Here is a 23,920-nt window from a genome sequence, read left to right on the forward strand (position 1 = left end):
TGTATTTCTACTATGTTAATGTGTGCACGCAATTTAATTAGTAATTTAAATCCTATACACGCTTATGTTACACTACAAGAAGATATGTCAAAGAAATAATCAATCTTCCTATGTTTTCTTCCGTCTGCTACTTCTATAGCTTCTCTTCTTCCTTCATAATTACAACCCCTAAGTAGAATTCGTGCCTCGTATCAAAATTACCGAGTATCATAATACTTCCAAGTGATGAAGATACCTCAAGACAAATGCTGGGCATAGAAGCCACAGGGCATAAATATGCAAAGAAGTAAAAAGCTAACCTTTTCAAAGAATATTACTTCTCTCTCACTTACCAACTTTACTTTTCCCTGTATAGCCCCGGAAGATGACTGGTTAGCCAGAGACGGGTAAGATTCCTCAAGGGAGGAACAACCTAAGACAGGCATAGTCACAGGGGGGCCATCAGGTGAGAAATTGGGGATCAACAGAGGTGAGGCTTAGAACCTCACCCCCTCCCCCGTTTTGAGGGAAATCTTTTGCATCTGTGGATGTTTTGTTGCGCTTGTCTAGCTTGGATTAATACTTAGTCTATAGGCACACACCTGATCATCTACATTTGCCCTCCTACAGCACTAAACTATGTTTTCTACCTTTATCTTACATCTACCTACCACTTCAGCATTTTATTAAAAAAAAATAATAATAATAGTAAGGGAGAAATGTGGGATTCACATATAAATCAAGTATAAAAATCAAACGAATAATCATAATTGACCTGATTGTTTATAGTTCACGATGCGTGATCAAAACCGAAAGTTTCTGTGATGACTGTCCTTGCACTTTTCACCATGTAAGAACTTATTCACTATGTAAGAACTTGTTCACCATGGAAAAACTTGTTCGTTATGCTTCAGAAGATTGGAGACTGTTGAGAATTAGGCATGGGGTTGATTAATGATTGTGCATTGAGTCCCCTATACAGAATTTTATTGTTGTTAACAACCATATGATCAATAAATATGAGAGATGCCCTCTCAAAAAACATAAAAATAAAAATAAAAAGTGATAAATATATTCTCTAATTGTTTGAATAAACAAAATAAAATGTGAAAAAAATGCTCAAAAGTAGAAACTGTAACCTTATTATTCATTAGACCAATACCTTTATAAGTTTTTTTTCTTTAAAAATGCATTTATGCAGTTAGAAAATATTGGTCCATTACTGTTTTCCTTCTTTTGTACTGTAATATTTATTTTCTATTTTATTTTGTTAACTTGCTATAATATTTTTGTCAATAATAGACATGATGTTCAATAAAAGGAAAATTTCACTATTTCTTTTATGGCTGTTATTACTAGGTTAATTTAATCATTTCTTAAAATATTTTTGTCATTTAGAGAAGGCTGTTCAAAAATGATAAGCTTTGAGTGTCAAATATGCTAGGTATGTCACTGATGCCTGTCATATAGTTTTCACTTAAATATTTGTTGAATGAACAAATGAATTAATATTGGATATGTTGATGGGCAGATTATGTGCATCTTCCTTCCTTAGAATAACTCACTGGAAACCTAGGGGAGATCTTGCTCCTTTTGAAAATGTTGCACCTAGCCACAGATATTCTCCTTACAGAACCAAAACAATCCTTTTAAAATCTAACTTAGATCATGCCACATCTTTGCTCAACGTCCTCCACTGACTTCCCATCTTTTTCATAATCTAATCTAAAGTTCACATGAGGACACAAAAAGGCCCTACAAAGTGTGTTATTTCACTCCCTCTTAACTTACCACTCCAGCCACACTGGTCTTTTCTCATTGCTGTTCCTTCATTGCGTTCTATGGAACGCTGTTCCCTGAATTCCATTAGAACTTTTCTCAAATGTCACCTTATCAGAAAGCCTTTTCCCTAACCCATCTAAACCAGTAAATTCTCACCGCATCCTCATACTGGTTTATTTTCCTTCACAGCAGTTGGCACTCTGTACATTTGTCTCTTTTCCTCCTAGAACCTTAAGATCCATGAGGGAAGGTACTGTGCTTTGTTCTGTACCTTGAACAAGTGCCTGGCTTATAGTAGGCGCTTAGTGACATAGTCTAGCATGTATGAACTTGCCTTTGTATGGTAGAGGTAATACACTCTTTTTGTTGACAATAGTTGTGTTTAAGGAAGCTGGACTTGGGTTTTCAATCCTTATCTAGACAAATCATACATGCCTGAAACAACGGAAATAACGAAAAGTTTTGCACCCAGCAAAATAGCTTTCAACTGGACTGTGGAGACTATTCTGAAAGGTTTTATTTATCAGGTACAGGAGCAGTCAAACTAAGGATGAATCTTTTCTCCGGACGATAGATGACCAACTGCAACTTTCCCAAAGCAGCTCTCGGCGGGCGGAGAAAGGGCGGAGCCAACAGACAGCGGGCGTAACTGGGCGGGGCTGTTGCGAGGGCCCCCGAGTTGAACTCTTTTGTCCCTCTCTGCTCGCCTTAGGAAAACTGGGGCGGAGGAGTCACAGATATGGCTTCTTTTAGGGTAAGTAAAAAAAAAAAACTTGCATAGTTTCTCTGGGTGCGGATAGCATTTTAGGAACTAAGGAAGGGATGATCCTAATTTCGGAAGGGAGCCCCACAGCCAGAGGTGGCGGAGGTGGTCTTGTGAGAGAATGGGTGGGGTCTGAGAATCTTAACGCTTGAAGCCTCAGAACGCCTGCCTCTCCCCTTTCGATTTCTTCAGCCTGGGAAAGTACTCTCTCCTCAGGTCCCTGTGGTCGACCGTTTATTTATTCAACGGCAAAGGAAAAACTGAGGGACGGCTGGGCGAAAATGGCCAGCCGGGTGACGAGCAGCTGCAGACATTTGGGTCTCGAGCAGAAAGAGAAAAGAACGCCGGACATTTGTCTGGGTGCACAGGGCAGGGCCTCATGACCTCTTGAAGTACTTGGTTCAAACATTATTTGGGGTGAAATAGACCAGGAGGGAGACGTCTCAGAGTATCTCTGCAGTGCGCGGGTTTGTATTCACTGTTGCTACACTGGGTTTGAATAACAGACGTTAAGTTTTTTTTAAGTTCTGTAATGGGAAAACGTCCTTTTATTCAGGAATCTGTGTGCAGGAAGTGACTCAGCTGGCTGCTAGCTGCAGTTCCCTACGTAGGTTTCAATAACGTACTTGTAGCAGGTTTTAAGTGTAAAATTCACTGCTTGCAGGAAATATAGATATGAATAATTCAGTTCACCAATGTTTAAGTTGCCTTTGTATCTGACTTAATTCTTCCTTCTCACTCCATTTCTGCAGTTCTAGCTCTCATAATTTATCTGAATTATCACAACACCCTTCTAAATATACTTGCTGCCCCTAGCCTGGCTCTGATGGAATCTTTTTTCCCCTGCATTGCCAGAGTACTTCTACTAAAATGCGAATCTGATTATACCTCTTTCCTGCTTAAAAACCTTTGTTGGCCCTCCATCATCTGCTCTCTGACATCAGGTCGGATTCCTGTGTCCAGAACACCTGACCCTGCCTTGGCTTTCCAGCTTCAATTCCTGTCTCTTAGGAACTCTCCTAATATCTGTACTCCGAGCTTTTTCCTCTTCTCTTTCACTGGGCTTGAAGTGCCCTTTCCCATACTCATCTAGTTAGTTCCTATCATAGTTCATTAATTCACTTAACAGATATTTGTATACTACCTCCCTATATGCTTAGCACAAAATGCCTTTTTCAAGGTAGTGTCCCCCACCACCCTAGTCTAATTTAAATAACTCCTCTTTGTACTCCCAGAAGACCCTGGGCATACTCTTACCATAGGACTTATCACACTGTAAATATTAGACTATTTACTTATCTGTTTTACCCTCCTAAACTATAAGTTACTCGAGATAATTTATATTAATTTTTATATTAGTTATGACTTATACTAGATACTCAATAAATTCTACATGAATAAATAAATGCCATGTAATGAAGATAAAAGAGATGAAATGAAGCAGCGGAGATGCAGCATATAACACAAATGATGTGATTGAGAGTAAGGCAAATGCCTTGTCTCAGAAGTACAAAGTGGTCTGAGGGTTCAAAAGAAAATTCATGCCTGGTTGAAGAGAATAAAGGAAGACTTCATGGAAGAGGTACAGAGAGAGAAGAAATGGTCAGTGGTAAAAAGCAAACCAGAACAGTGTGTTGTCACTGAAGTCTAGAGAAGAAGACAGTTGTCAAGTCTTTATTTGGCTATTAATAAGTCACTGGCAGCTGCCATTTATTAAGTGTTTCCTACAAGGCCAGGCACCATGCTAAAATACCTTACATATGTTATTTCATTTAATTCTCAAGACAACTTCATGTTGTAGGTATTATGATCACAATTTTACAAATGAAAAACTAAGGTTTAGAGAAATCAAGTAAATTTCCCAAAGTCATAATGATAATAAGAACTGAAGTGAGATGAAGAGGTATATGAGTAAAGGGGTAGAGTGGAACCAAGGTTATAAGGGGTTAAGGAAAGGATAAGGAGTAGGAAACTGGCATTCATTTAGCACTTACTTTGGCCAGCTGCTTTACATATATTATTTCAGTTTAATTCTCTTGACAGCCCTGCAAAATTGGTCATGTTCCATTTTACATATGAAAAAACTGACACTTAGAAAAAGTGCTTGCTACAGGTCATACAGTTGCTAAGTGCAGGAGCCACATTCAAACACAGATATATTTGACTTCACAGTCCATGATCTTTCCACTACTCCTTGCTCCCTCTGAAAGGGAGGTATATATTACTCTAAATTTAGAGAAGTGTGGTAAAGGGGAGGCAAAAAATCTTGGATGGGGGTAGGAAATTACAGGAAAAGTGTCTTTTCTTTAAAAAAAAAGTCAGGAGACTGTATGTCAGTTATGTCTCAAAACTGAGGGGAAAAAATGTCAGGAGGTTTGGAGACAAGGGGAATGTTCCAAGAACTACTTTAGAGGAAAGATACTAATAGTAATCACAGCTATTATGTTATTGACTATTTACTGTGCTGGCATTTTGCCAAGCACTTTGTATGAATTTTCTCATGTGACACCCTTTTATATCAAACAGCAAAAGGGCCTCAGAATTTGTGCCAAGTGCAGGATAAACACTCTTCCATGGTCATATCACAGGACCACTCTCTTGCATGCATCCTACCTGATGGATAAGATTTTCCCATGACACTAAAACATGTCACTCTTAAGGTTTATCTCCTCTAATGTCTGAGTGAATTGAGCACGCACCCTAACAACAACTGCTGCTTGCTGGGTGAGCACAGAAAGTGTGAGTCATCAACTCCTCTGAGTAGAACTGGTTTGAATACAGCTGATGTGATCACTTGGTGGCAGTCGGTCTCCCCGGGCTTGAGGATTGTCATAATTTCTGTTATCTGTATTATAATTTTTGTTGTTATCTATATTTTGTACTTCAGTTGCTGTCATGGAATCTGATTACAGTGCTCCAGCTACCTTGCACAGGGACTATTGCAGAAGATTGAGAGTGGGTAGATTGAGAGGCGAGAATCCTGGAGGGGTGGAGTGTGGAGAAAGTGAAGGTTCCTATGGCCAGGATTCTCACGTGACCTGGTGTACTTGCTCACTATACATGTGTGGGCAATATATTGTTATAGACTCTATATAAAGAGCTCTACCCAGTGCTTTGGGCTGCTGCACAGCTCTAAGGCTGCAAAGCTGCTGGAGAGCAGACACTGGAGTGGTGGCAGTGCCGAGGACAGAGACTGAGATGGCTGCAGGGGCAGAGAGGCCCAGAGGCAGAGACCGGCTTGCTGCATGCAGACTCACTCTGAGTGGTTGGGGTGCTAGTGATTGACCAGCCACCTTGGGAATAAAGTTGGGTATAAACTCTTTCAGCCCAAGAACGTTCCCCTGTAACTTTTTCATTCTAATTGAATCCATAGTGAACTTGTCTGGGGCTGAAACCCACTGGCAAGACAGTTGGTATAAACCCTTTTACCTCTAACATTTTGTTGTTGTTACGCAAGTCTCCCCGAATTCAGAGTGAAATGCATGGGGCAATCCCCCTCAGGCTAGACATCACAGAAGGAATCAATGTAATTGCCAGGTGCTCTCAAGGGACAAGGTAATGGAAGGATATTTTGCAGGTTCATCGTTTAACTGGTACAAATTACTTTTAAATACTTTACAGAATTATGTAATAAAGTCATTGAAAATATGGCAGAATACTTTTTAGAGTTTCTCTTAAAAGCTAACATTAAGATCTTGTAATTTAAATTGGGAAATTGGTTTCTTGAGGGTGAAAAATACTTTTAAGACAACCAGTGTAAATAGCAATCTGCAGTGGATAATGAAAGTTGCTTAATATAATTTGAACATGTGGGAGGGGAGAGTATAACCCATTCCTGTAATCTTTCCTGAATGAAAACATCTGTGATATAGACTCGATAAATATTAGTGATCTAGGCCAAGGCATGAGTTACATACTTAATGTAGATTTGGCTGGGCTGTTTTTGGATCTTTTCTCTCAGTCATTCAGAAACTCACCAAATGCTTCTCAACTGCTACTGCCAAATCCCCCCTCAGCCTAGCTCCATAGTTCAACTCATGCATTCATATTTCCAAATTCCTACTATATATTTTTAGGTGTACCAAATTCAAGATGTTCAAAATTTCTTTAACTTTACCAAATTTTATTTTTTGTGCTACATTCCTTATTTCATTTAAGAACATCAGCATCTGCTCTTGGGATCATCTTAAAGTATCCCCCCCATCCAAACTGTTAACAAGCCGTGTGGATGCTTTATTCTTTCATATGTTCATATTCTCTCTCACATGGATTTAAGAAACTTTTTTTGGATTTTTAAAATTGTAGTTATATACAATATTATATTGGCTTCAAGTATACAACATAGTGATTTGACAGTTATATACATTATTAAATACTGACCCCAAATAGTGGAATTACTATCTGTCAACATAAAAAGATGTTATAGAACTATTGACTGTATTCTCTATGTTGTACTTTCACCTCCATAACTAATTTACATTATGACTGAGATTTTGTGCCTCTTTATCCCCTACACCTATTTTCACTCACCCACCCTGATGGTAACCTCCAGTCATTTCTTATTGTCTAAGAGTCTATTGCTGTTTTGTTCATTTTGTTTTGTTTTTAGATTCCATGTATAAGTGAAATCATATGGAATTTGTTTTTTACCCTTAGGCTTATTTCACTTAGTATAATACTAAGTCCATCCATGTTGTCCCAAATGGCAGGATTTGTTTCATTTTTATGACTGAAAAATATTCCATTGTGTACCACATCTTCTTTATCCATTCATCTATTGATGGACACTTTGGTTGCCTCCATATCTTGGCTATTGTAAATAATATGGTAATAAAAATAGGGATGTGTATATCTTTTCAAATCAGATATTTTTTTTACTTTGGGCAAATTCCTAAAAGCAGAAATACTGCATAGTATGGTCTTTCTGTTTTTGGTTTTTTGAGGAACCTCAAAACTGCTCTACAAAGTGGCTACACCCATTTATATTCCCACCAACAGTGTAGGAGGGTTTCCTTTTCTCCATATCCTCACTAACACATTTCTTTTGGACAGTGGTCAATCTGACTTGTGTGAGGTGATATCTCATTGTGGTTTTGATTTGCATTTTCTTGATGATTAATGATGTGGAGTAGCTTTTCATGTGCCTGTTGTCCACCTACATGTCTTCTTTAGAAAATGTCTATTCAGGCCTTCTGCCATTTTTTAATTGGGTTATTTGTTCTTTTGGTGGTGAGTTTTTATATATTTTGCATATTAGCCCCTTATCAGGTATATCATGTCCAATTATATTCACACATGCATTAGGATGCCTTTTTGTTTTCTTGATGGTGTCCTTTGCTGTACAGAAGCTATTTAGTTTGCTGTAGTCCCACTTGTTTATTTTTTATTTTGTTTCCCTTGGCTGGGGAGACATATCCAGAAAAAATTGCTCATGCTGATGATCAAGAGATTCCTGCCTATTTTTTCTTCTAAAAGTGTTATGGTTTCATGTCTTATATTTAGGTCTTTAATCTAATTTGAGTTTAATTTTGTGTATGGTGTTAGGCAGTAATCCAGTTTTATTCTCTTGTATGTAGCTATCCAGTTTTCCCAACATCATTTATTGAAGAGACTGCCTTTGCCTCATTGTATATTCATGACTCCATTACCATATATTAATTGACCATATATGCATGGGTTTATTTCTTTGCTGTCTGTTCCACTGATCTATGTGTCTGTTATTGTGCCAGTACTATGCTGTTTTGATTACTGTAGTTTTGTAGTAGAGCTTGAAGTCAAGAAGGGTGATACCCCCAGCTTTGTTATTCTTAAGATTGCTTTGGCTATTTGGGGCCTTTCATTGTTCCATATAAATTTTAGGATTCTTTGCTCTAGTTCATTGAAAAATGCCATTGGTATTCTGATGGGGATTGCTTTGAATCTGTAAATTGCTTTAGGCAGGATGGCCATTTTGACAATATTAATTCTTCCCATCCATGAGCATGGGATAGATATCCATTTATTTGTATCTTATTCAGTTTCTTTCATCAGTGTCTTATAGTCTTCAGAGTATGTGTCTCCCCCTCCTTGGCTAGGTTTATTCCTAGGTCTTTTTTTTATACAATTGTAAATGGAATTTTTTTCCTGATTTCTCTTTCTGCTAGTTTGTTTTTAGTATATAGGAATGCAACTGATTTTTGTATATTAATTTTATATCCTGCAGCTTTACTGAATCCATTTATTAGTTCTAATAGTTTTCTGGTGGAGTTTTTAGAATTTTCTATATGGGGAATCATGTCATCTGTAAATACTGAGAGTTTTACTTCTTCCTCACCAATGTGAATGCCTTTTATATCTTTGTCTTGTCTGATTGCTATGACTAGGACATCCAGAGCTATTGAATAAAAGTGGTGAGAGTGGGCATCCTTGTTTTGTTTCTGATCTTAGTGGAAAAGCTTTCAGCTTTTTGCCATTGAGTATGATGTTAGTTGTGTGTCATATATATCCTTTATTATGTTGAGGTAAGTCCCCTCTATACCCATTTTGTTGAGAGTTTTATCATGAACAGATGTTGGATTTTTGTCAAATGCTTTTTCAGCTGTATTGAGATGATCGTATGTTTTTTATCCTTTGGCTAATGTGGTGTATCACCTTGATTGATTTATGAATATTGTACCATCCTTGCACCCCTGGAATAAATCCCACTTGTTCTTAATGTATGATCCTTTTGATGTATTTTTGAATTTGGTCTGCTAGTATTTGTTGAGGATTTTTGCATCAGTGTTCATTAGGGATATTGGTCTGTCATTTTCTTTTATTGTATTGTCTTTGTCTAGTTTCAGTGTTAAGAGTTGTGCTGGCCTCATGGAATACATTTGGAAGCCTTCCCTCCTCTTCTACTTTTTGGATACTTTAAGAAGGATGGGTATTAGATCTTCTTTAAATATTTGGTAGTATTCACCTGTGAAGCAATATGGTACTGGAATTTTGTTTGTTTGGAGTTTTGTGACTACGAGTTCTATTTCATTACTGGCAATTGGTCTGTTTAGATTTTCTGTTTCTTCCTGGTCAGTCTTAGAAGGCTGTAGTTTTCTAGGAATTTGTCCATTTCCTCTAGGTTATCTAATTTATTGGCATATAATTTTTCATAAGATTCTTTAAAAATCATTTGAATTTTTGTGGTGTCAGTTGTAACTTCACCTTTTTTGTCTTTGATTTTGTTTATGTGTGTCTTCTTTTTTCTTCATAAGTCTGGCTAGGGGTTTTTGTATTTCATTTTATCTTCTCAAAGAACCAGCTTTTGGTTTCATTGATTTTTCAATTACTTTTGTATTCTCTCTTATTTATTTCTGCTCTCATCTTTATTGTGTCCCTCCTTCTACCGACTTTGGGCTTTGTTCTTTTTCTAATTTCTTTAGTAGCATGTTTAGATTGCTCATTTGCTATTGTTCTTGTTTCTTGAGGTAGGCCTGTATGGCTATATACTTCCCTCTTAGAACCACTTTTGTTGCATCCCACATATTTTGAACTGTTGTGTTTCTGATTTCATTTGTCTCCATGTACTGGTTGATTTCCTTTTTGATTTGTTCACTGATACATTGATTATTTAGAAGCATTTGTTTAGCCTCCATGTGATTGTGGTATTTTTGGTGTTCTTATAATTGATTTCTAGTTTCATACTGTTTTGGTGTGAAAAGATTTGATATAGTTTCAATCTATTTTAATTTATTGAGGCTCTTTTGTGTCCTAATATTTAATCCTTTCTGGATAATGTTCCTTGTACACTTGAGAAAAATGTGTGATCTCCTGCTTTTGGCTGTAATGTTCTGTGTATACCTCTTGAGAGCATCTTGTCTCATATGTTATTCAATGACTCTGTTTCCTTATTTATTTTCTGCCTTAATGATCTGTCCCTTGATGTAAGTGGGTTAATAAATCACCTAATATGATTGTGTTGCTATTTCCTTCTTAGCTCTGTTAGTATTTGTTTTATATATTTAGGTGCCCCTATGTTGGGTGCACAGATATTTACAATTACATTATCCTCTGGTTGGGCTGATCCTATTATCCTTATGTAATGTCCTTCTTTTTCTCATTTTCTTTGTTTTGAAGTCTGTCTGATATAAGTATTGCTACTCCTGCTTTTTTCTCCCTTTTATTTGCATGAAATATCTTCTTTCCATCCCTTCAGTTTTAGTCTCTGTATGTGTTTACTTCTGAAATCAGTCTCTTGTAGGCAGCATATAGATGGGTTTTCTTTCTGTGTCCATTCTAGCACCCTATGTCTTTTGATTGGTGCATTGAGACCATTTATATTTAAGGTAGTTATTGATAGGTATGTACTGGTTGCGATTTTATGAGTTATTTTATGGTTGTTTTGTAGTTCCTTTCTTATTCTCTTATACTCATTATTTGATGGTTTCCTTTAGTATTTGTTTGGATTCTTTTTTTAATTTTTGTTTATTATAAGCTTTCGTTTTGTGAGCACAATAAAGTTTATAGGTAGTTTGCTAAATATGTAACAGTCTATATTAAATTGATGGTCACTTGATTTCAAACACAATCCAAAAGTGCTTTCTTATTCTTCTTCCTCCTCCACACTTTATGTATAAGATGTCAAAATGTGCATCTCTTATGTATCCCTTCACAATTTTGTGTATCGTTGATCTTAGTACTTTGTTTTTTAACTTCATACTTGCTCAGTAATTAATTGGTGTACTACCTTTACTGTAGGTTTATTTTCACTGATGCAAAATATTTAGGCTTAAAAACATTTCCATATACAGAAACCCTTTAACATACCCTATAAGACCAGTTTAAATATGGTGAATTCCTTTAACTATCATTTATTTGGGAAACTTTTCATCTCTCCTTCAATTCTGAATGATAATCTTGCTAGGTAGATTCTTGGTTGTTCTTCCCTTTCAATACTTTGACACTATTTCAAGCCACTCCCTTCTGGCCTGTGAAGTTTCTGCTGAAAAAAATCTGCTGATTGCCTTATGGAGTTTCCCTTATGGGTAACTGTCTGCCTCTCTCTTGCTGCTTTTAAGATTCTCTATCTTTAGTCATTGCCATTTTAATTACTGTATGTCTTGGTGTTTACTTCTGGGGTTCATCTTGTTAGGAATTCTCTGGGCTTCCAGGTCCTGGATGTGTATTTCATTCCCCAGATTGGGGAATTTTTCAGCTATCATTTTTCAAAGAGAATTTCTACTCTTTTTTTCTCTCTCTTTTTCTGGGACCCCTATTATGCAAATACTGTTCTGTTTAGAGTTGTCACACAGCTCTCTTAGCATCTTCTCATATTTAGAAATATTTTTGCTCTGTTCCTCAGCTTGGTTACTTTGCTGTTCTCTTGCTTCCTTCACACTGATTCTGTCTTCTACTTCCAACAGTCTGCTATTCATTCTCTGTTGTATTTTTCATTTCATTTATTGTATTATTCAGCTCTGAGTGGTTCTTTTTCATATTTTCTCTTTGTTGATTTTCTCACTGAGATCATCAATTCTTTTCCCCAATTCAGTGAACATTTTTAAGACTGTCACTTAGAGTTCCTTATCAAGAAGTCAGCTAATCCCTGATTCATTTAGCCCTTTTTCTGGTGTCTTGGTTTTTTGTTTTGAACATTTTTATTTGTCTTGTAATTTTTTCTGGGTTTCCCTGTTTCTTCCATTATATTAGATAGATCACTTATGCCTCCTGATCTAGAAAGTAATGGCTTTATGAAGAAGTTGTCCTGTGGTGCCCAGAGCTCAAGACTCTTTGTTTACCAGTGCCTGCTGCTTCTTTGTGGTGGAGCCACCTGGTTTGCTGTGGATGCCTGTCTGCTATCAGTGGCTGATCTCTGTTAGCAGAGGCCAACAGCTCACCTCTGTGTCCTTTGTGTGACATAAGGCACTTCTGCTGGTGTTTGTTTTGGGTGGTGCCGTCTTCTGCCTGTAGGTCAGCAATGGTGGAAGGCTAGGCTGCTGGGTGGAACAGACCTGGTGAGGTGGGTGCTCAGGGGAGCATCACCCTGAAGCTGAACCTCCAGTGGGGGTGTCTGGAGATTTTAGAGCTGGCTCCCTCAAGCACTCTGTCTGCCAGGCAGCAAAGTCGGACCACTGCTGGACTGGGTAGGGCAGGTGCACAGGGAATTGCTGCTGCAGGACTGAGCTGACAGTGAGAGAGGTGGAGGATTTGACCTGGCTCCCAGGAGCACCTGAACAGTTGGGCTGAGGGTGAGTAGGGGAAGCAGAGTCTACCTGCCCTTTCTTTTCTGGAGATACCTCCTTCTGACCCCTGCCCCTCTGGTGCACTTCCTGCTGCTGGCAAATCTTTCAAACTGTTGCTTCTGTGTTGGGTCTCAGCAGGACCATTGGAGTGTGCTTGTCCTCCACAGGCAATAGTCTCAGCTCTCAAGAGTGCTCCAATTCTCTCTCATGTCCAGCCCTGTTAATCACCAAAGCCCAATACAATGTGGACTCATGTTCCCAGAGCAGATCTCCAGGGCCAGGTCTGCTGGATTCCTGAGCACTTATCCCCTCCCCACTCTGTTCTTCTCCCTCCCACTTGTGGGCTGGGATAGGGGAGGGGCTTAGGTCCTTATCAATTATGTCTCTTCACCTTTACCCTTCTTGATGTGGGCCTCTCCTCTTCACCAGGTGCGGATGGTCTGTTCTGCAGTCTTGAGGTCTTTTTCAATGTTAGTTGTCGTTGCTGTTGCTTCCTGGGTGTGCACATTGGAGAAAGTTTTCACCTTGTGGTCCTCTTCTGCTATCTTTTCATGTCTGAATCATGAAAATTACATTTTTATTTCTGTAAGAAATTTTTAAATTGAAATGTAGTTGATATATTGGTTTCAGGTGCACAACATAGTGATTCAACAATTATATACATTACTAAATGCTCACCAAGATAAGTGTAGTTACCATTTGTCACTATACAAAGATACTACAATATTATTGGCTATATGCCCTATGCTATATTTCCATCTGTGTGACTAATTTATTTTATAATTTGAAGTTTGTTCCTCTTAACCCTTTCACCAATTTCTACTGTACCCCCACCACACTCCCCTACTGTAAGCAGAAGTCTGTTTTCTGTGTTTATGAATCTATTTCTGTTTTGTTGGTTTGTACATTACCATGTGAAGATAAGGTATTTGATTTGTCTTGAATCTCTGTTGTTAATTTGTATATAGAAATTCCTTATTGCAGTAACATGTATAGGAATTCCTTGTTGCAGTAAAGCCTGTATCTGGGGATTCTACCTCTATAAAATGCCTCAATTTCTGTTCAGCTGCTTAAAAAGTATTGATTACACACCAAGTGTAGTACCAATGCACACAAATTCTGCAACATAATTTCTGCTCTAATGAAATTTATAGTTTTGTTGACAAAGAGGACATATCCCCATGCAATGGATAGTATTATAAGAAAGCATATATTAAAATATAATGAAATGTAATATATGTAATAAATCCTTAGCAATTGAAGAATTCACCTGTTTATACTATAGTAGCTTAAGGTCTCTCAGATGTTGAATGATAGTATTTAGATTATCAAGAATGAAGCAGTTAGCTTGTCAGCAATGGCTCTGGATTAAACATTGTTATATGTTCCAGGAACCTAAGATAGCTAGGCTGGCTAAATCAAAAAAGGTCAGTTTTGGTATACTTACAGATGATAAGATTGGAAGGTTGGATTAGAAACAGCAAGATGGTGGAGTGTTTGAAAGCTAGGATGTTGGGATTTTATTTTGAAGGCAGCAGGTAGCTATTGAAACAAATCCAAAATGATTGATTTTTAACTCTAATGTAAAATATTACAGATAGGCAAAAATGTATTAATGAACACTGAAAAAGCAGTTGAAACCTCCTATGGACCCCTCCAACTATGATTGCATTCTCCTTGCTCCCTGAATGCCTCATAGCCACTCTTTTAACTTTTGTATTTAACAGTGTATGCATATTTTTAGACTTTTACTATATATTGTGTATCTCTAAACTTTACCCACTGTTGTGTGTGCTTTTAAACTTTATAGATTTTATTTATGCTGCATATATTCCTTTGCCACTTCTTTTTATCAATTAGCATTGTTTGTGATATTCATGTTTATATGTGTAGCTCTAGTTCACTCATTTTCACTGTGCATAGTATTCTGTTGTATGACTATACCACATTTATTTTTCCTTTCTCTTAATGGACAGTGTGGTCACTTCCCTCATCCTTTTTATTATTAAAAATGATGCTTTTATGAACATCCATATCCAAGTCTCCTTGGACTCATATGAGTGTTTTCCTGCTCTACCATATACTAGCTGTATGACTTTGGGCAAATCACTTAACCTGTGTATGCTTCAGTTTCCTTATTTGAATAATTAGGGTAACAATAGTACTTATTTCCTAGGGTTTTATACTGTGAAAGACTAAAAGGTAATATATAATGTGCACAACACCATACCTGTGCTATAGCAAATATCCAATAATTTTTAGCTGCTGTTATTATTCTTAGTATTTAAAAGAATCTGTATATTCACAGCACTTAATGTAATGCCATATTTCTTCTGACCTTCAGAACCCAGTTTAATTCACACTTTCTTCATGCTAGTGAACTCTAAGAACATATTTCTCATGACAGTGAACAGCAATAGTCTCAAGTAAGTAGAATAGAAATTTGTTGTGTTATATTATGGATTTTTAATAAAATAATTATTTATAGCCTTGTTTTTTTAGACTTATTTTGATTTCTTTCAGACCTTTGATGGTTATTCATATTTTAATGACAAAAATAATCCTTACAGAGAACAAAATGTATAATTTTGTTGCTATATCCTTTATGCACAAAAGGTTCTCCTTTCCCTCTTCATCATGCAAACACTAAGCTATTATGCTAGAAATTTGAATGCAGAGGTTATTGCAGAGATTGGTTACTCAAGAACTGTCCTGTGTAACAGAAAATTTTCATGACTGAAGAAATGTTTAAGTATAATCCAAATTGAAGGAGATAAAATTCTAGTGGAGTGGTGGGAATGAGAAAACTGTTTTCATTGATCTTCTGTGAAATCTTAATAAGTTGAAGGCATAAATAATACAGTTCCAAATCTTTGTGGACTGAGATGCTAAGGCTTTATAGTTTGTAGCTGTTTTACCCCTATAGCTTTTCCACAGGTTCTTTATTTTTGATCACAGTATTTCAGTCCTTTGAAGTAGACTTTGAAATGCTGATATGGAAGGCCCAAATTGTACAGATACATTTTTGTAGTTTGATTATTTCTTCAGTACCACTTTTTCAGGAGTTACTTGAGAAAATACAGGCAGAGTTTTAAACTTTCCCATTTCAACAAAGTATCTGCTCTCCATGTACCAGTATAATAAATAATGGTGTAGGTGATAGACTTTGTTGTTCTCTGTGAATTTAATGATAGTTTATTCTCTTAGAGGTGATATATATATATATATACATATATATATATATATACACACACACATACAGTATGATATATATTATTATATATCCATATTAGCGATCTTCTGTTAGTTACTCACTGGTGATTACCCCAAAACAGGATACCCTTGTGTAAGACTTTATATTGCTGTCAAGAAGTAGCTCGCTCTTAGGCTATAGCTACACATGAAGCATTAGCACCTTTTTTCCTTTCCATTTTAGTCAGAAAAGAGTATAGTTGTATCTCAGTTAAAGCAGAAGATGAGTTCAGGAGTACTTGTCAGAAACTTTGTTACCCTTGGAAAGTAGTACAGGAGATACGGGGTGCATTCCAGAAGTCTGTAAATAGAAGTCAATAAAGGGGAATTAAAATATATTTTCATGGGCAAGAGTGCCTGGACCTGTACTGTATGACTCAAAGGAGTGGAAACCAGGACCAGTGAAAATTATATGGGCAGGTGTTTCAGTTCAGTCTACAGAACTTTCTCATAGAGCTGTGAAAATATGAAATGATCTATTAGTGGAGTCTTCCATTACTGAATGGGGTAAGACTGGAGGGTCACTTGGACCAGAACACCTTTAAGGTCCCTTTGCGTTCTGAGACTGAAACCCTAATGCAAAGATGATATCCCTGAGGCAGTCTTATATTTTGAAACTAATCTCTCTTTTGTCATTTTATGTTGGATTCAACAATCATTAGTTTATTCGGGAGGAGTGCTTGATCTTTCAAGCTAATTTATGTTCCTCTCATCTGCTATCTGGTATTTGAGAAGAGGCTAAAATTCATCAGTTGTATAGCTATGCCCCTGTTTGTTTTCCCCAGGAGTATTTGTACATTAGGTCTGTGGCAAAGGAAATCATCCAGAAAGAACAGTACTCATGTAGACAGTCAGTGTGGGTAAAATTGCAACATTTCCAGAATCCCTCCCCTGGTTTTAGTCTATTTCCATAGTAACAGGTGTTTCTTCCTGCAGCCTCCAGGCAAAAGGTGTGGAGAGAAGCTGTTCTCTCCTTGCCTCTGTTATGCGATTGGTCTGGCACCTGTCAGTCAATGATTCCCCCCTTGCAGAGCTTCTCTCTGAAGGGGCGGAGGAGGGAGGGGGTGGTGAACACGATAGGCCAGGGGAGGAACATAGAGTGAGAGTGGCTGCTAGAGAGGGAACAATGGAGCCAGGTCTCTTGTAAGCAATAAAAAGCTTCTCCCATCTAGCTTTTCCCTTGATTGATTTTAGCTCCACCAGTTTCACTGGTTTATTCACCCTGGTAGCAACACACTTCTCCCCCAGAGGTACAGTCAGTCATAGTCTTACCTCTCCTGCTGATAAGGCAAGCTGTTAGCCTTTCAGATCTACCAAGGGAAGGAAAGGTAGAAAGAAGAAATAGGAAATAGAGGTAAAATAAGGATTGAAAAACAGTTGGAACAAATAGTCGCTGAAAGAAATAAAGGGTTGGGGGGAAGAGGAGGAGAAGAAAGAACAAAAGCTGGAAGCAAGTGGAGATGGCTGAGGTACTTTTTCCTTTTCAAGGGATGGCAGACTGTAACTCCCTCTCTTCCCCACCCAAGTCTAGTGCTCTAGAGTTATAAACAGCCCTGTGGGGCTGAGATTTTCCTTTTGAACAGCTCCTCATACACCAGCCCCTCACTGAAAGGGAAATTTCATACCTTTCCAGTTTCTTCCAATTTGGGATCTTTTGACCTCTGCAAAATGAGGGCTTTAAAAATGATATATATAAGCAATTATAGTGTAAAAGAATATTTTTCCTAATGGATTCTTTAAGGTATTATTGACCATTCTAGCTAAAGATGCATCAATGTATATAGAAAGTATTATATTTTAAAATATTTATTTGGTATTGTATAATAATCATCACATTAATTTGAACAAGAAATTTTGTCACAGCACATGCAAAGCAGAATGCTGTTCCCAGTAAGAAATAATTGGTCTTGCTCTGTTGTCCACATATTTAGTCTTCAGAAGGTTGAAATTTAGTCAAGAAATGTTTTATAAGAATACTAACATCCATTTATCTAGCACTAAAACAGTTTGTAAATTTTTCATCTATTGTAGTATCCTTAGAACATTCTTGTGAGAATTTTTAATATGAGAAGTATTCTCTAAAGTATTTATTTGTATATCAGGATAAAATTTACTTGTGATAAATTTTAGCTGTGGTGGGCCTGAATTAACTGGGTCCTCAAATGCTTCAGAGAATATGAAGGGGCCTGCAAGCATATGCAAAATTTTGTGAGTAACTACATTTTGGGGGACATAGTTTATAATTTTTATTAGATTCTCAAAAAGTTAATACCACTGAGTCAGTCTTAAAATTTCAGATTAGCTTTAGGACTTTCAGTTATCATTTGCCTCCACAAATGTTTGGCTCATAGACATTCAATATATGTTATGTGAAAGAAGTTGTTAGATTGCCTATATGTATACTTTATTTAAACCTATGAATTATTTTATTACTTAATTTTGAGGCCTTTAGTCCTACAAAGCCCTTTGGATACAAAGAGGTATAAGACCACTCACAAGGAGCCTACATATATTTTAAAAGGTAAATAAAAATATAACACTGCTTCTTTAATGCCAGAGTAGTGCTTCACACAAATAAGTGCTATATGAATTCAGAGAGATGGCTATGAGTGAGGTAGTGGGCCTTGAACTATGCCTCCAGTTAAGGGCAGTGTTTAGGTTAAGTGTATTCATCCAACAAATATCTTTTGAGTCCCTGCCATGTGCCAGGCACAGTTAGGTGCAGGAGAGAGGAAGGCATTCCAGCAGAGAATATGAAGTGAGTAAAAGCACTGAGGCAGGAATGTGCCTGACATGTTTGGCATCTAGGAAGATTAATGGCTTGAGCTGGAGGGGATAGAGAAAGGGATAGAGTGGACTTTGGTTGGTTGGTTGGTGAACCAAGAGAACAAAACAACATTTTAGAAAGATTAATTTAGCTTTCCTGTATAATTCATTTCATCTTTGGAATTTAGTAGTAGCTGAATTCTAAACTGACAGCACCTTGAAACAATCATCTCTTATTGGAGTGTTACCATCTTCTTAAGTAAATAGAATACTCTGGATGTTCATTTCCCACACCCCCACACGGTAGATAGAGCCTAATTTCTTTCCTGTGTATAGCACACACGTGTATATGTATGCATGTAAAAGGGAGGTGTTAGATGTTTTCTTAAAACTCAGTTACTTTTTACAATTTTGACAGTAGTACTTGTTTGATCCTGATTACCATAAATAGACTAAACTTGAATTATGCCAATCTGGTTGTGCCACTTCTGGAGGATTTTTTAAGTGTTTGTATAACTGCTATATTCCCTATATATGCTTTTATTTTTTATTTTCAATTTCTTAAATTTTTATTTAAGATAAACTTTTAACATTTTCAGGTGTTGCTCAGTAATAATTATATAAGAATTATTGACCAAAATCTTACAACTACAGACTATTTACTGTTAAAAGAACATATGGGATGTGAACAGTCCCCAGGAATGGGTTGTTTTAATTTGTCTGATTTCTCTCAGACTGTTCAAGTTCAGTTGGACAATATCCACCATATCATAGATAAGTTTTCACAAATGCCTAAGGTGCCTACCTGGTTTTCTTGGTTTCACTGGAGATGGCTGATAATTACAGGTATGCTTTGGTTATGTAACTATACTCCTATTATGTTAATGTGTGTGCACAATTTAATTAGTAGTTTAAAACCTATACATGCTGAAGTTACTCTACAATAAGATACGTCAAAGAAATAATCAATCTTCCCATATTTTCTTCCTTCTGCTACTTCTATAGCTTTTCTTCTTCCTTCCTAATTACAACCCTTAAATAGAATTCATGCCTCATATCAAATTTACTGAGTATCATAATTCTTCCAAGTGGTAAAGATACCTCAAGACAAATGCTGGGCATAGAAGCCACAGGGCATAAATATGCAAAGAAGTAAAAAGCTAACCTTTTCAAACAATAAGGCTTCTCTCTCACTTACCAACTTTACATTTCCCTGTATGGCCCCGGAAGATGACTGGTTAGCCAGAGATGGGTAAGATTCCTCAAGGGAGGAACAACCCAAGACAGGCACAGTCGCAGGGGGGCCATCAGGTGAGAAATTGGGGATCAACAGAGGTGAGGCTTAGAACCTCACCCCCCCTGTTCTGAGAGAAATCTTCTGCATACATGGATGTTTTATTGCCCTTGTCTAGCTTGGATTAACACATAGTCTACAGGCACACACCTGATCATCTACATTTGCTCTCTTACAACACTAAACTATGTTTTCTACCTTTATCTTGTATCTACCTACCACTTCAGCATTTTATTAAAAATAATAATAATATAGAGAGAAATGTGGTATCCACATATAAATCAAGTATAAAAATCAAATGAGTATTCATATTTGAACTGACTGTTTATAGTTCATAATGCATGAGCAAAACCGAAAGTTTCTGCGATGACTGCCCTTGTACTGTTCACCATGTAACATTCACTATGTAAGAATTTGTTCTCCATGTAAGAACTTGTTCGTTATGCTTCGGAAGATTGGAGACTGATGAAAATTAGGCTTGGGGTGGATTAATGATTGTGCATTGAGCATTGACTCCCCTATACAGAATTTTATTGTTGTTAACAACCATTTGATCAATAAATATGAGAGATGCCCTCACAAAAAAAAATGTGCACACTTCCAATTGTAAAATAAATAAGTAACCGGGATGTAATGTATAGCATAAGGAATATAGTCAAAATATTCTAACAGCTTGTTATGGTGATAGCTGGTACCTAGAATTATCATGTATATAAATGTTAAATCACTGTGTTGTACACCTGAAACTAATGTAATACTGTGTGTCAACTACCCTTCAATGAAAAATAATTATCTACAAAAAAAAAAAAAAAAGAATTATTGAGTGCTCAAAAATTCCAAAATAATTTTGTTCTTTCATACATCATAATTAAAGCACTCAGGACTTGAAATGCTTTAACATTAATATTCTATAATTTAATAATACAGTAAAAACCCTTTCTATGCAAGCCACACTGAGCTGGGCAGTTCTTTGTTCTGTCTAATGTAAGATTAGTCTTGTAAGTGCTGGAAGTATAATTTTGGTGAAGATTAAATCTCAAATGTATTGTGTACTTCCCATCCATCTTAAACCAAAGAGTTTAACCCATTGTTCGTTATTCAATGTCATCATTATTTAAGTTTGCCAGTTGTAATACATTGTAGTTGTTAATGAAGATGCAAATATAGATAGTGAACTTGAATGAATATTGAACAGAGAAATAGCCTTAGAATATACTATCTTGAAAAGATTTCTGGTGTCATTTGCTTTTTCCCCATAAATAAATGTGAAATAAAATACATACAACTTCTTAGCTTTGTGGGCAATGTAACATGCTCAGTAATCCAAAAGAAGGCTTTTCCAAGTGTTTTTCTACCTCCAGAGGTCATTGCTGATACTTGTGTTCTTTTCCTTGTCCTTTCACAGTGAAAATAGTATGTATACTTTCTGCACCATTAACATAAAATTCTTTCTGATGCATAGTAGTCATTCAAAAAATATTAATTTTTTATCCCTTTCCTGTTACTAAGGTATGAGAGCACAAGTATTATTTTGTCAGCACATTCATATTTAGATTATTTCACATTTACAGATGTACTACATGTCACTACTTTCTCTTAGTGTTCATTAATATTGAATTTGCAAGACAGACTAGATGCTATATGTACCATTTGAAGTGGCATTTTTAATGTAAGCAACAGAACAGAGATGGGTTCTTGAAAAGTCACTGAAATTCTGCCCACTTCTAGACTTTCTCTTATACGAAAGAATCATGTTTTGTCATTGTTGATGCCAGTTTGAGTTGGGGATCCCAAAACTCTAGAAAAACATCCTAAATGATACCTACTGTATTGGATTGTTGGGAAGATGAGAAGATTCCATGTATGTAAAACACCTGGCACATAGAAGGTACTCCTTAACCACAGAACACCCTGTCTTCAGAGACCCCTAATTTTTCAGGGACATCATATTAAGGTGCAGCACAGGTACCACTGCCAGATAGTAGAGCTGTTCCATCATCCATTTGTAACTTCCTCGCTGCTTCTCTTTCTTTCCCAGCCATAGTGCGTTCCTCTGCTAGTCTCTCATTCTGCTTTTATTCTTTCTTATGCCTTGTATTTCTTGTTAACTTCTTCCACTTCTTGGCTTTTGTATGATAAATCTAGCCTTTCATAAACACAACTAATCAATTAGAATACCCTTGCCTATAATACTCAGCTCTTTGGTTCTTCTCCCTTTTTATTGGTTGCTGGATGTTTTAGGGACAGGTGTTTGGCTGCCATAAGACATTCTGAAATATGAGGTCTTGTTTCTTTTCCCTCCCCAGGTTTAAGAACTCCTCTAGATGCCTAAAAGTTCTAGATAGCTAAGGTCATAGTGTACCTTATAATAAGCACAGCTTGTGAATGAGACACATTTCCAAAAGCTTCAGGAAAATTGATCTCCTTACTTGGAGTCAAACCATGTGTATTAGCTCCTACTGCTATAACAAAATACCATAGACTGGGTGGCTTATACAACAGACATTTATTTCTCACAGTTCTGGAGGCTGGGAACTCCAAGATCAAGCTGCCAGCATATTTGGTTCTTGGTGAGGGCTCTCTTCCTGGCTTGCAGACTGCCACCATCAAGCTGTGTACTCACATGACATTTTCTTTCTGTATGCTCTTAAGAGAGAGGAAGAAGGAGCTCTCATGTCTTCCTTTTCTTGTTTAGGACTCTCATCCCATTGTGGGGGCTCTACCCTCATGACTTCTTTGAAACCTAACACCTCCCAAAGTCCCCACCATCTAATAACGTCACATTAGGGGTTAGGGCTTCAACATAATTTGGGGGGTATACAAATACTCAACTTATAATATCATGTATATTTTTAGATTTTAAAAAAAGGTTAACATTAATCAAGTTTGGTGTAATTGGGAAAAAATATCTTTTCTTGCAGAATATCTTCCCCCACCATCATTTCAGTTTGGGATTGTACTTGAGTGTCATGTGTCCCCATAGTGCTGTCAGACTAGAAGTAATAGAACTGCTATACAAACCTTTAATAAATATTACTTTAGAAAAACACTGGGTGATAATTGTAGATAAAAAACATAGAAAGCAGCTTGATGTTTATAGTACAAGTAGTAGGCTTCATAACTTTTCCCAGGTGGTGCTTTTTTGTTTTTGTCAAAAACATAAAGGTCAGTTCAGGACTGAGGAAAAAATGAGCAAATTCATGATTTGACCATTTTCATGGCAAATAATTCAAATGGTCTCTAATAGATTGGGGGTTTATTTATAGGCTTTTAATGATCATTAATCAATTAAAACATATTTGTATTTCTTAAGCTTTGTGTTTCATACTGCAACAAATTTCAAATGAGAGACCTGATCATGTAATATAGAATATTATTTTAAAATAAAGTCATTATCTGTTGGTGACTTCCCTTCTGGTTTTTAGAGAAAGAAGATTGGCTATGTCTTATCTGTAGTAAATTTACACTTGGAAATTATCACTGAACTTTGTAATCATGCATTGTCAAAATTAGAAGGTGCTTTAGACATTTTGTAGTGCAGCCTCCTTCCACAAATGGGCAATCTCACACATAATGAGAGGCAATTGACTTGTAAAAGGTGAAGTGGTAAGGTATTAGTGGAGTCTGGACTAGAACCCAGCGTTTTCAGGTCACAGCCTGCCTCTTGCCGCAGATCTTCACAGGTGAACAAATCAAGAGCATGGCAGCATCCAAAGTTCAATTAAGCTACTAATGGCCGTCCTGAATTTTGATGACCAGTCTTACCTTGTCACAGCTCATTAAGTACTGGCAGTATAATCACAAGTTCTTGAAGCAAATACATAAAGCAGTTTATACTTTCAGTATTGTGAGCACAATTGAATTTTCTTACAAATATCAGTTGGAAGG

The 23,920-nt window shown here is 36.8% G+C and overlaps 1 protein-coding gene across 3 annotated transcripts in view; it reads left to right on the forward strand.

The window, feature by feature from the left end:
• Window positions 1–2,366: 2,366 nt before the first annotated feature.
• Window positions 2,367–23,920, forward strand: part of APOOL (apolipoprotein O like) — a 106,483-nt gene continuing 84,929 nt past the window's right edge. For 2 of the 3 annotated variants that reach the window (XM_036905350.2, XM_036905352.2), the window contains exon 1: window positions 2,367–2,515. In XM_036905350.2, coding sequence (XP_036761245.2) covers window positions 2,501–2,515 — 15 coding nt within the window. In that variant the 5' untranslated portion in view covers window positions 2,367–2,500. The remainder of the gene's footprint in view (window positions 2,516–23,920) is intronic. The other variant, XM_057496112.1, reaches the window with a different exon arrangement.

The sequence above is a fragment of the Manis pentadactyla genome, chromosome X (genome assembly GCF_030020395.1).
Source record: "Manis pentadactyla isolate mManPen7 chromosome X, mManPen7.hap1, whole genome shotgun sequence".
NCBI lineage: Eukaryota > Metazoa > Chordata > Mammalia > Pholidota > Manidae > Manis > Manis pentadactyla.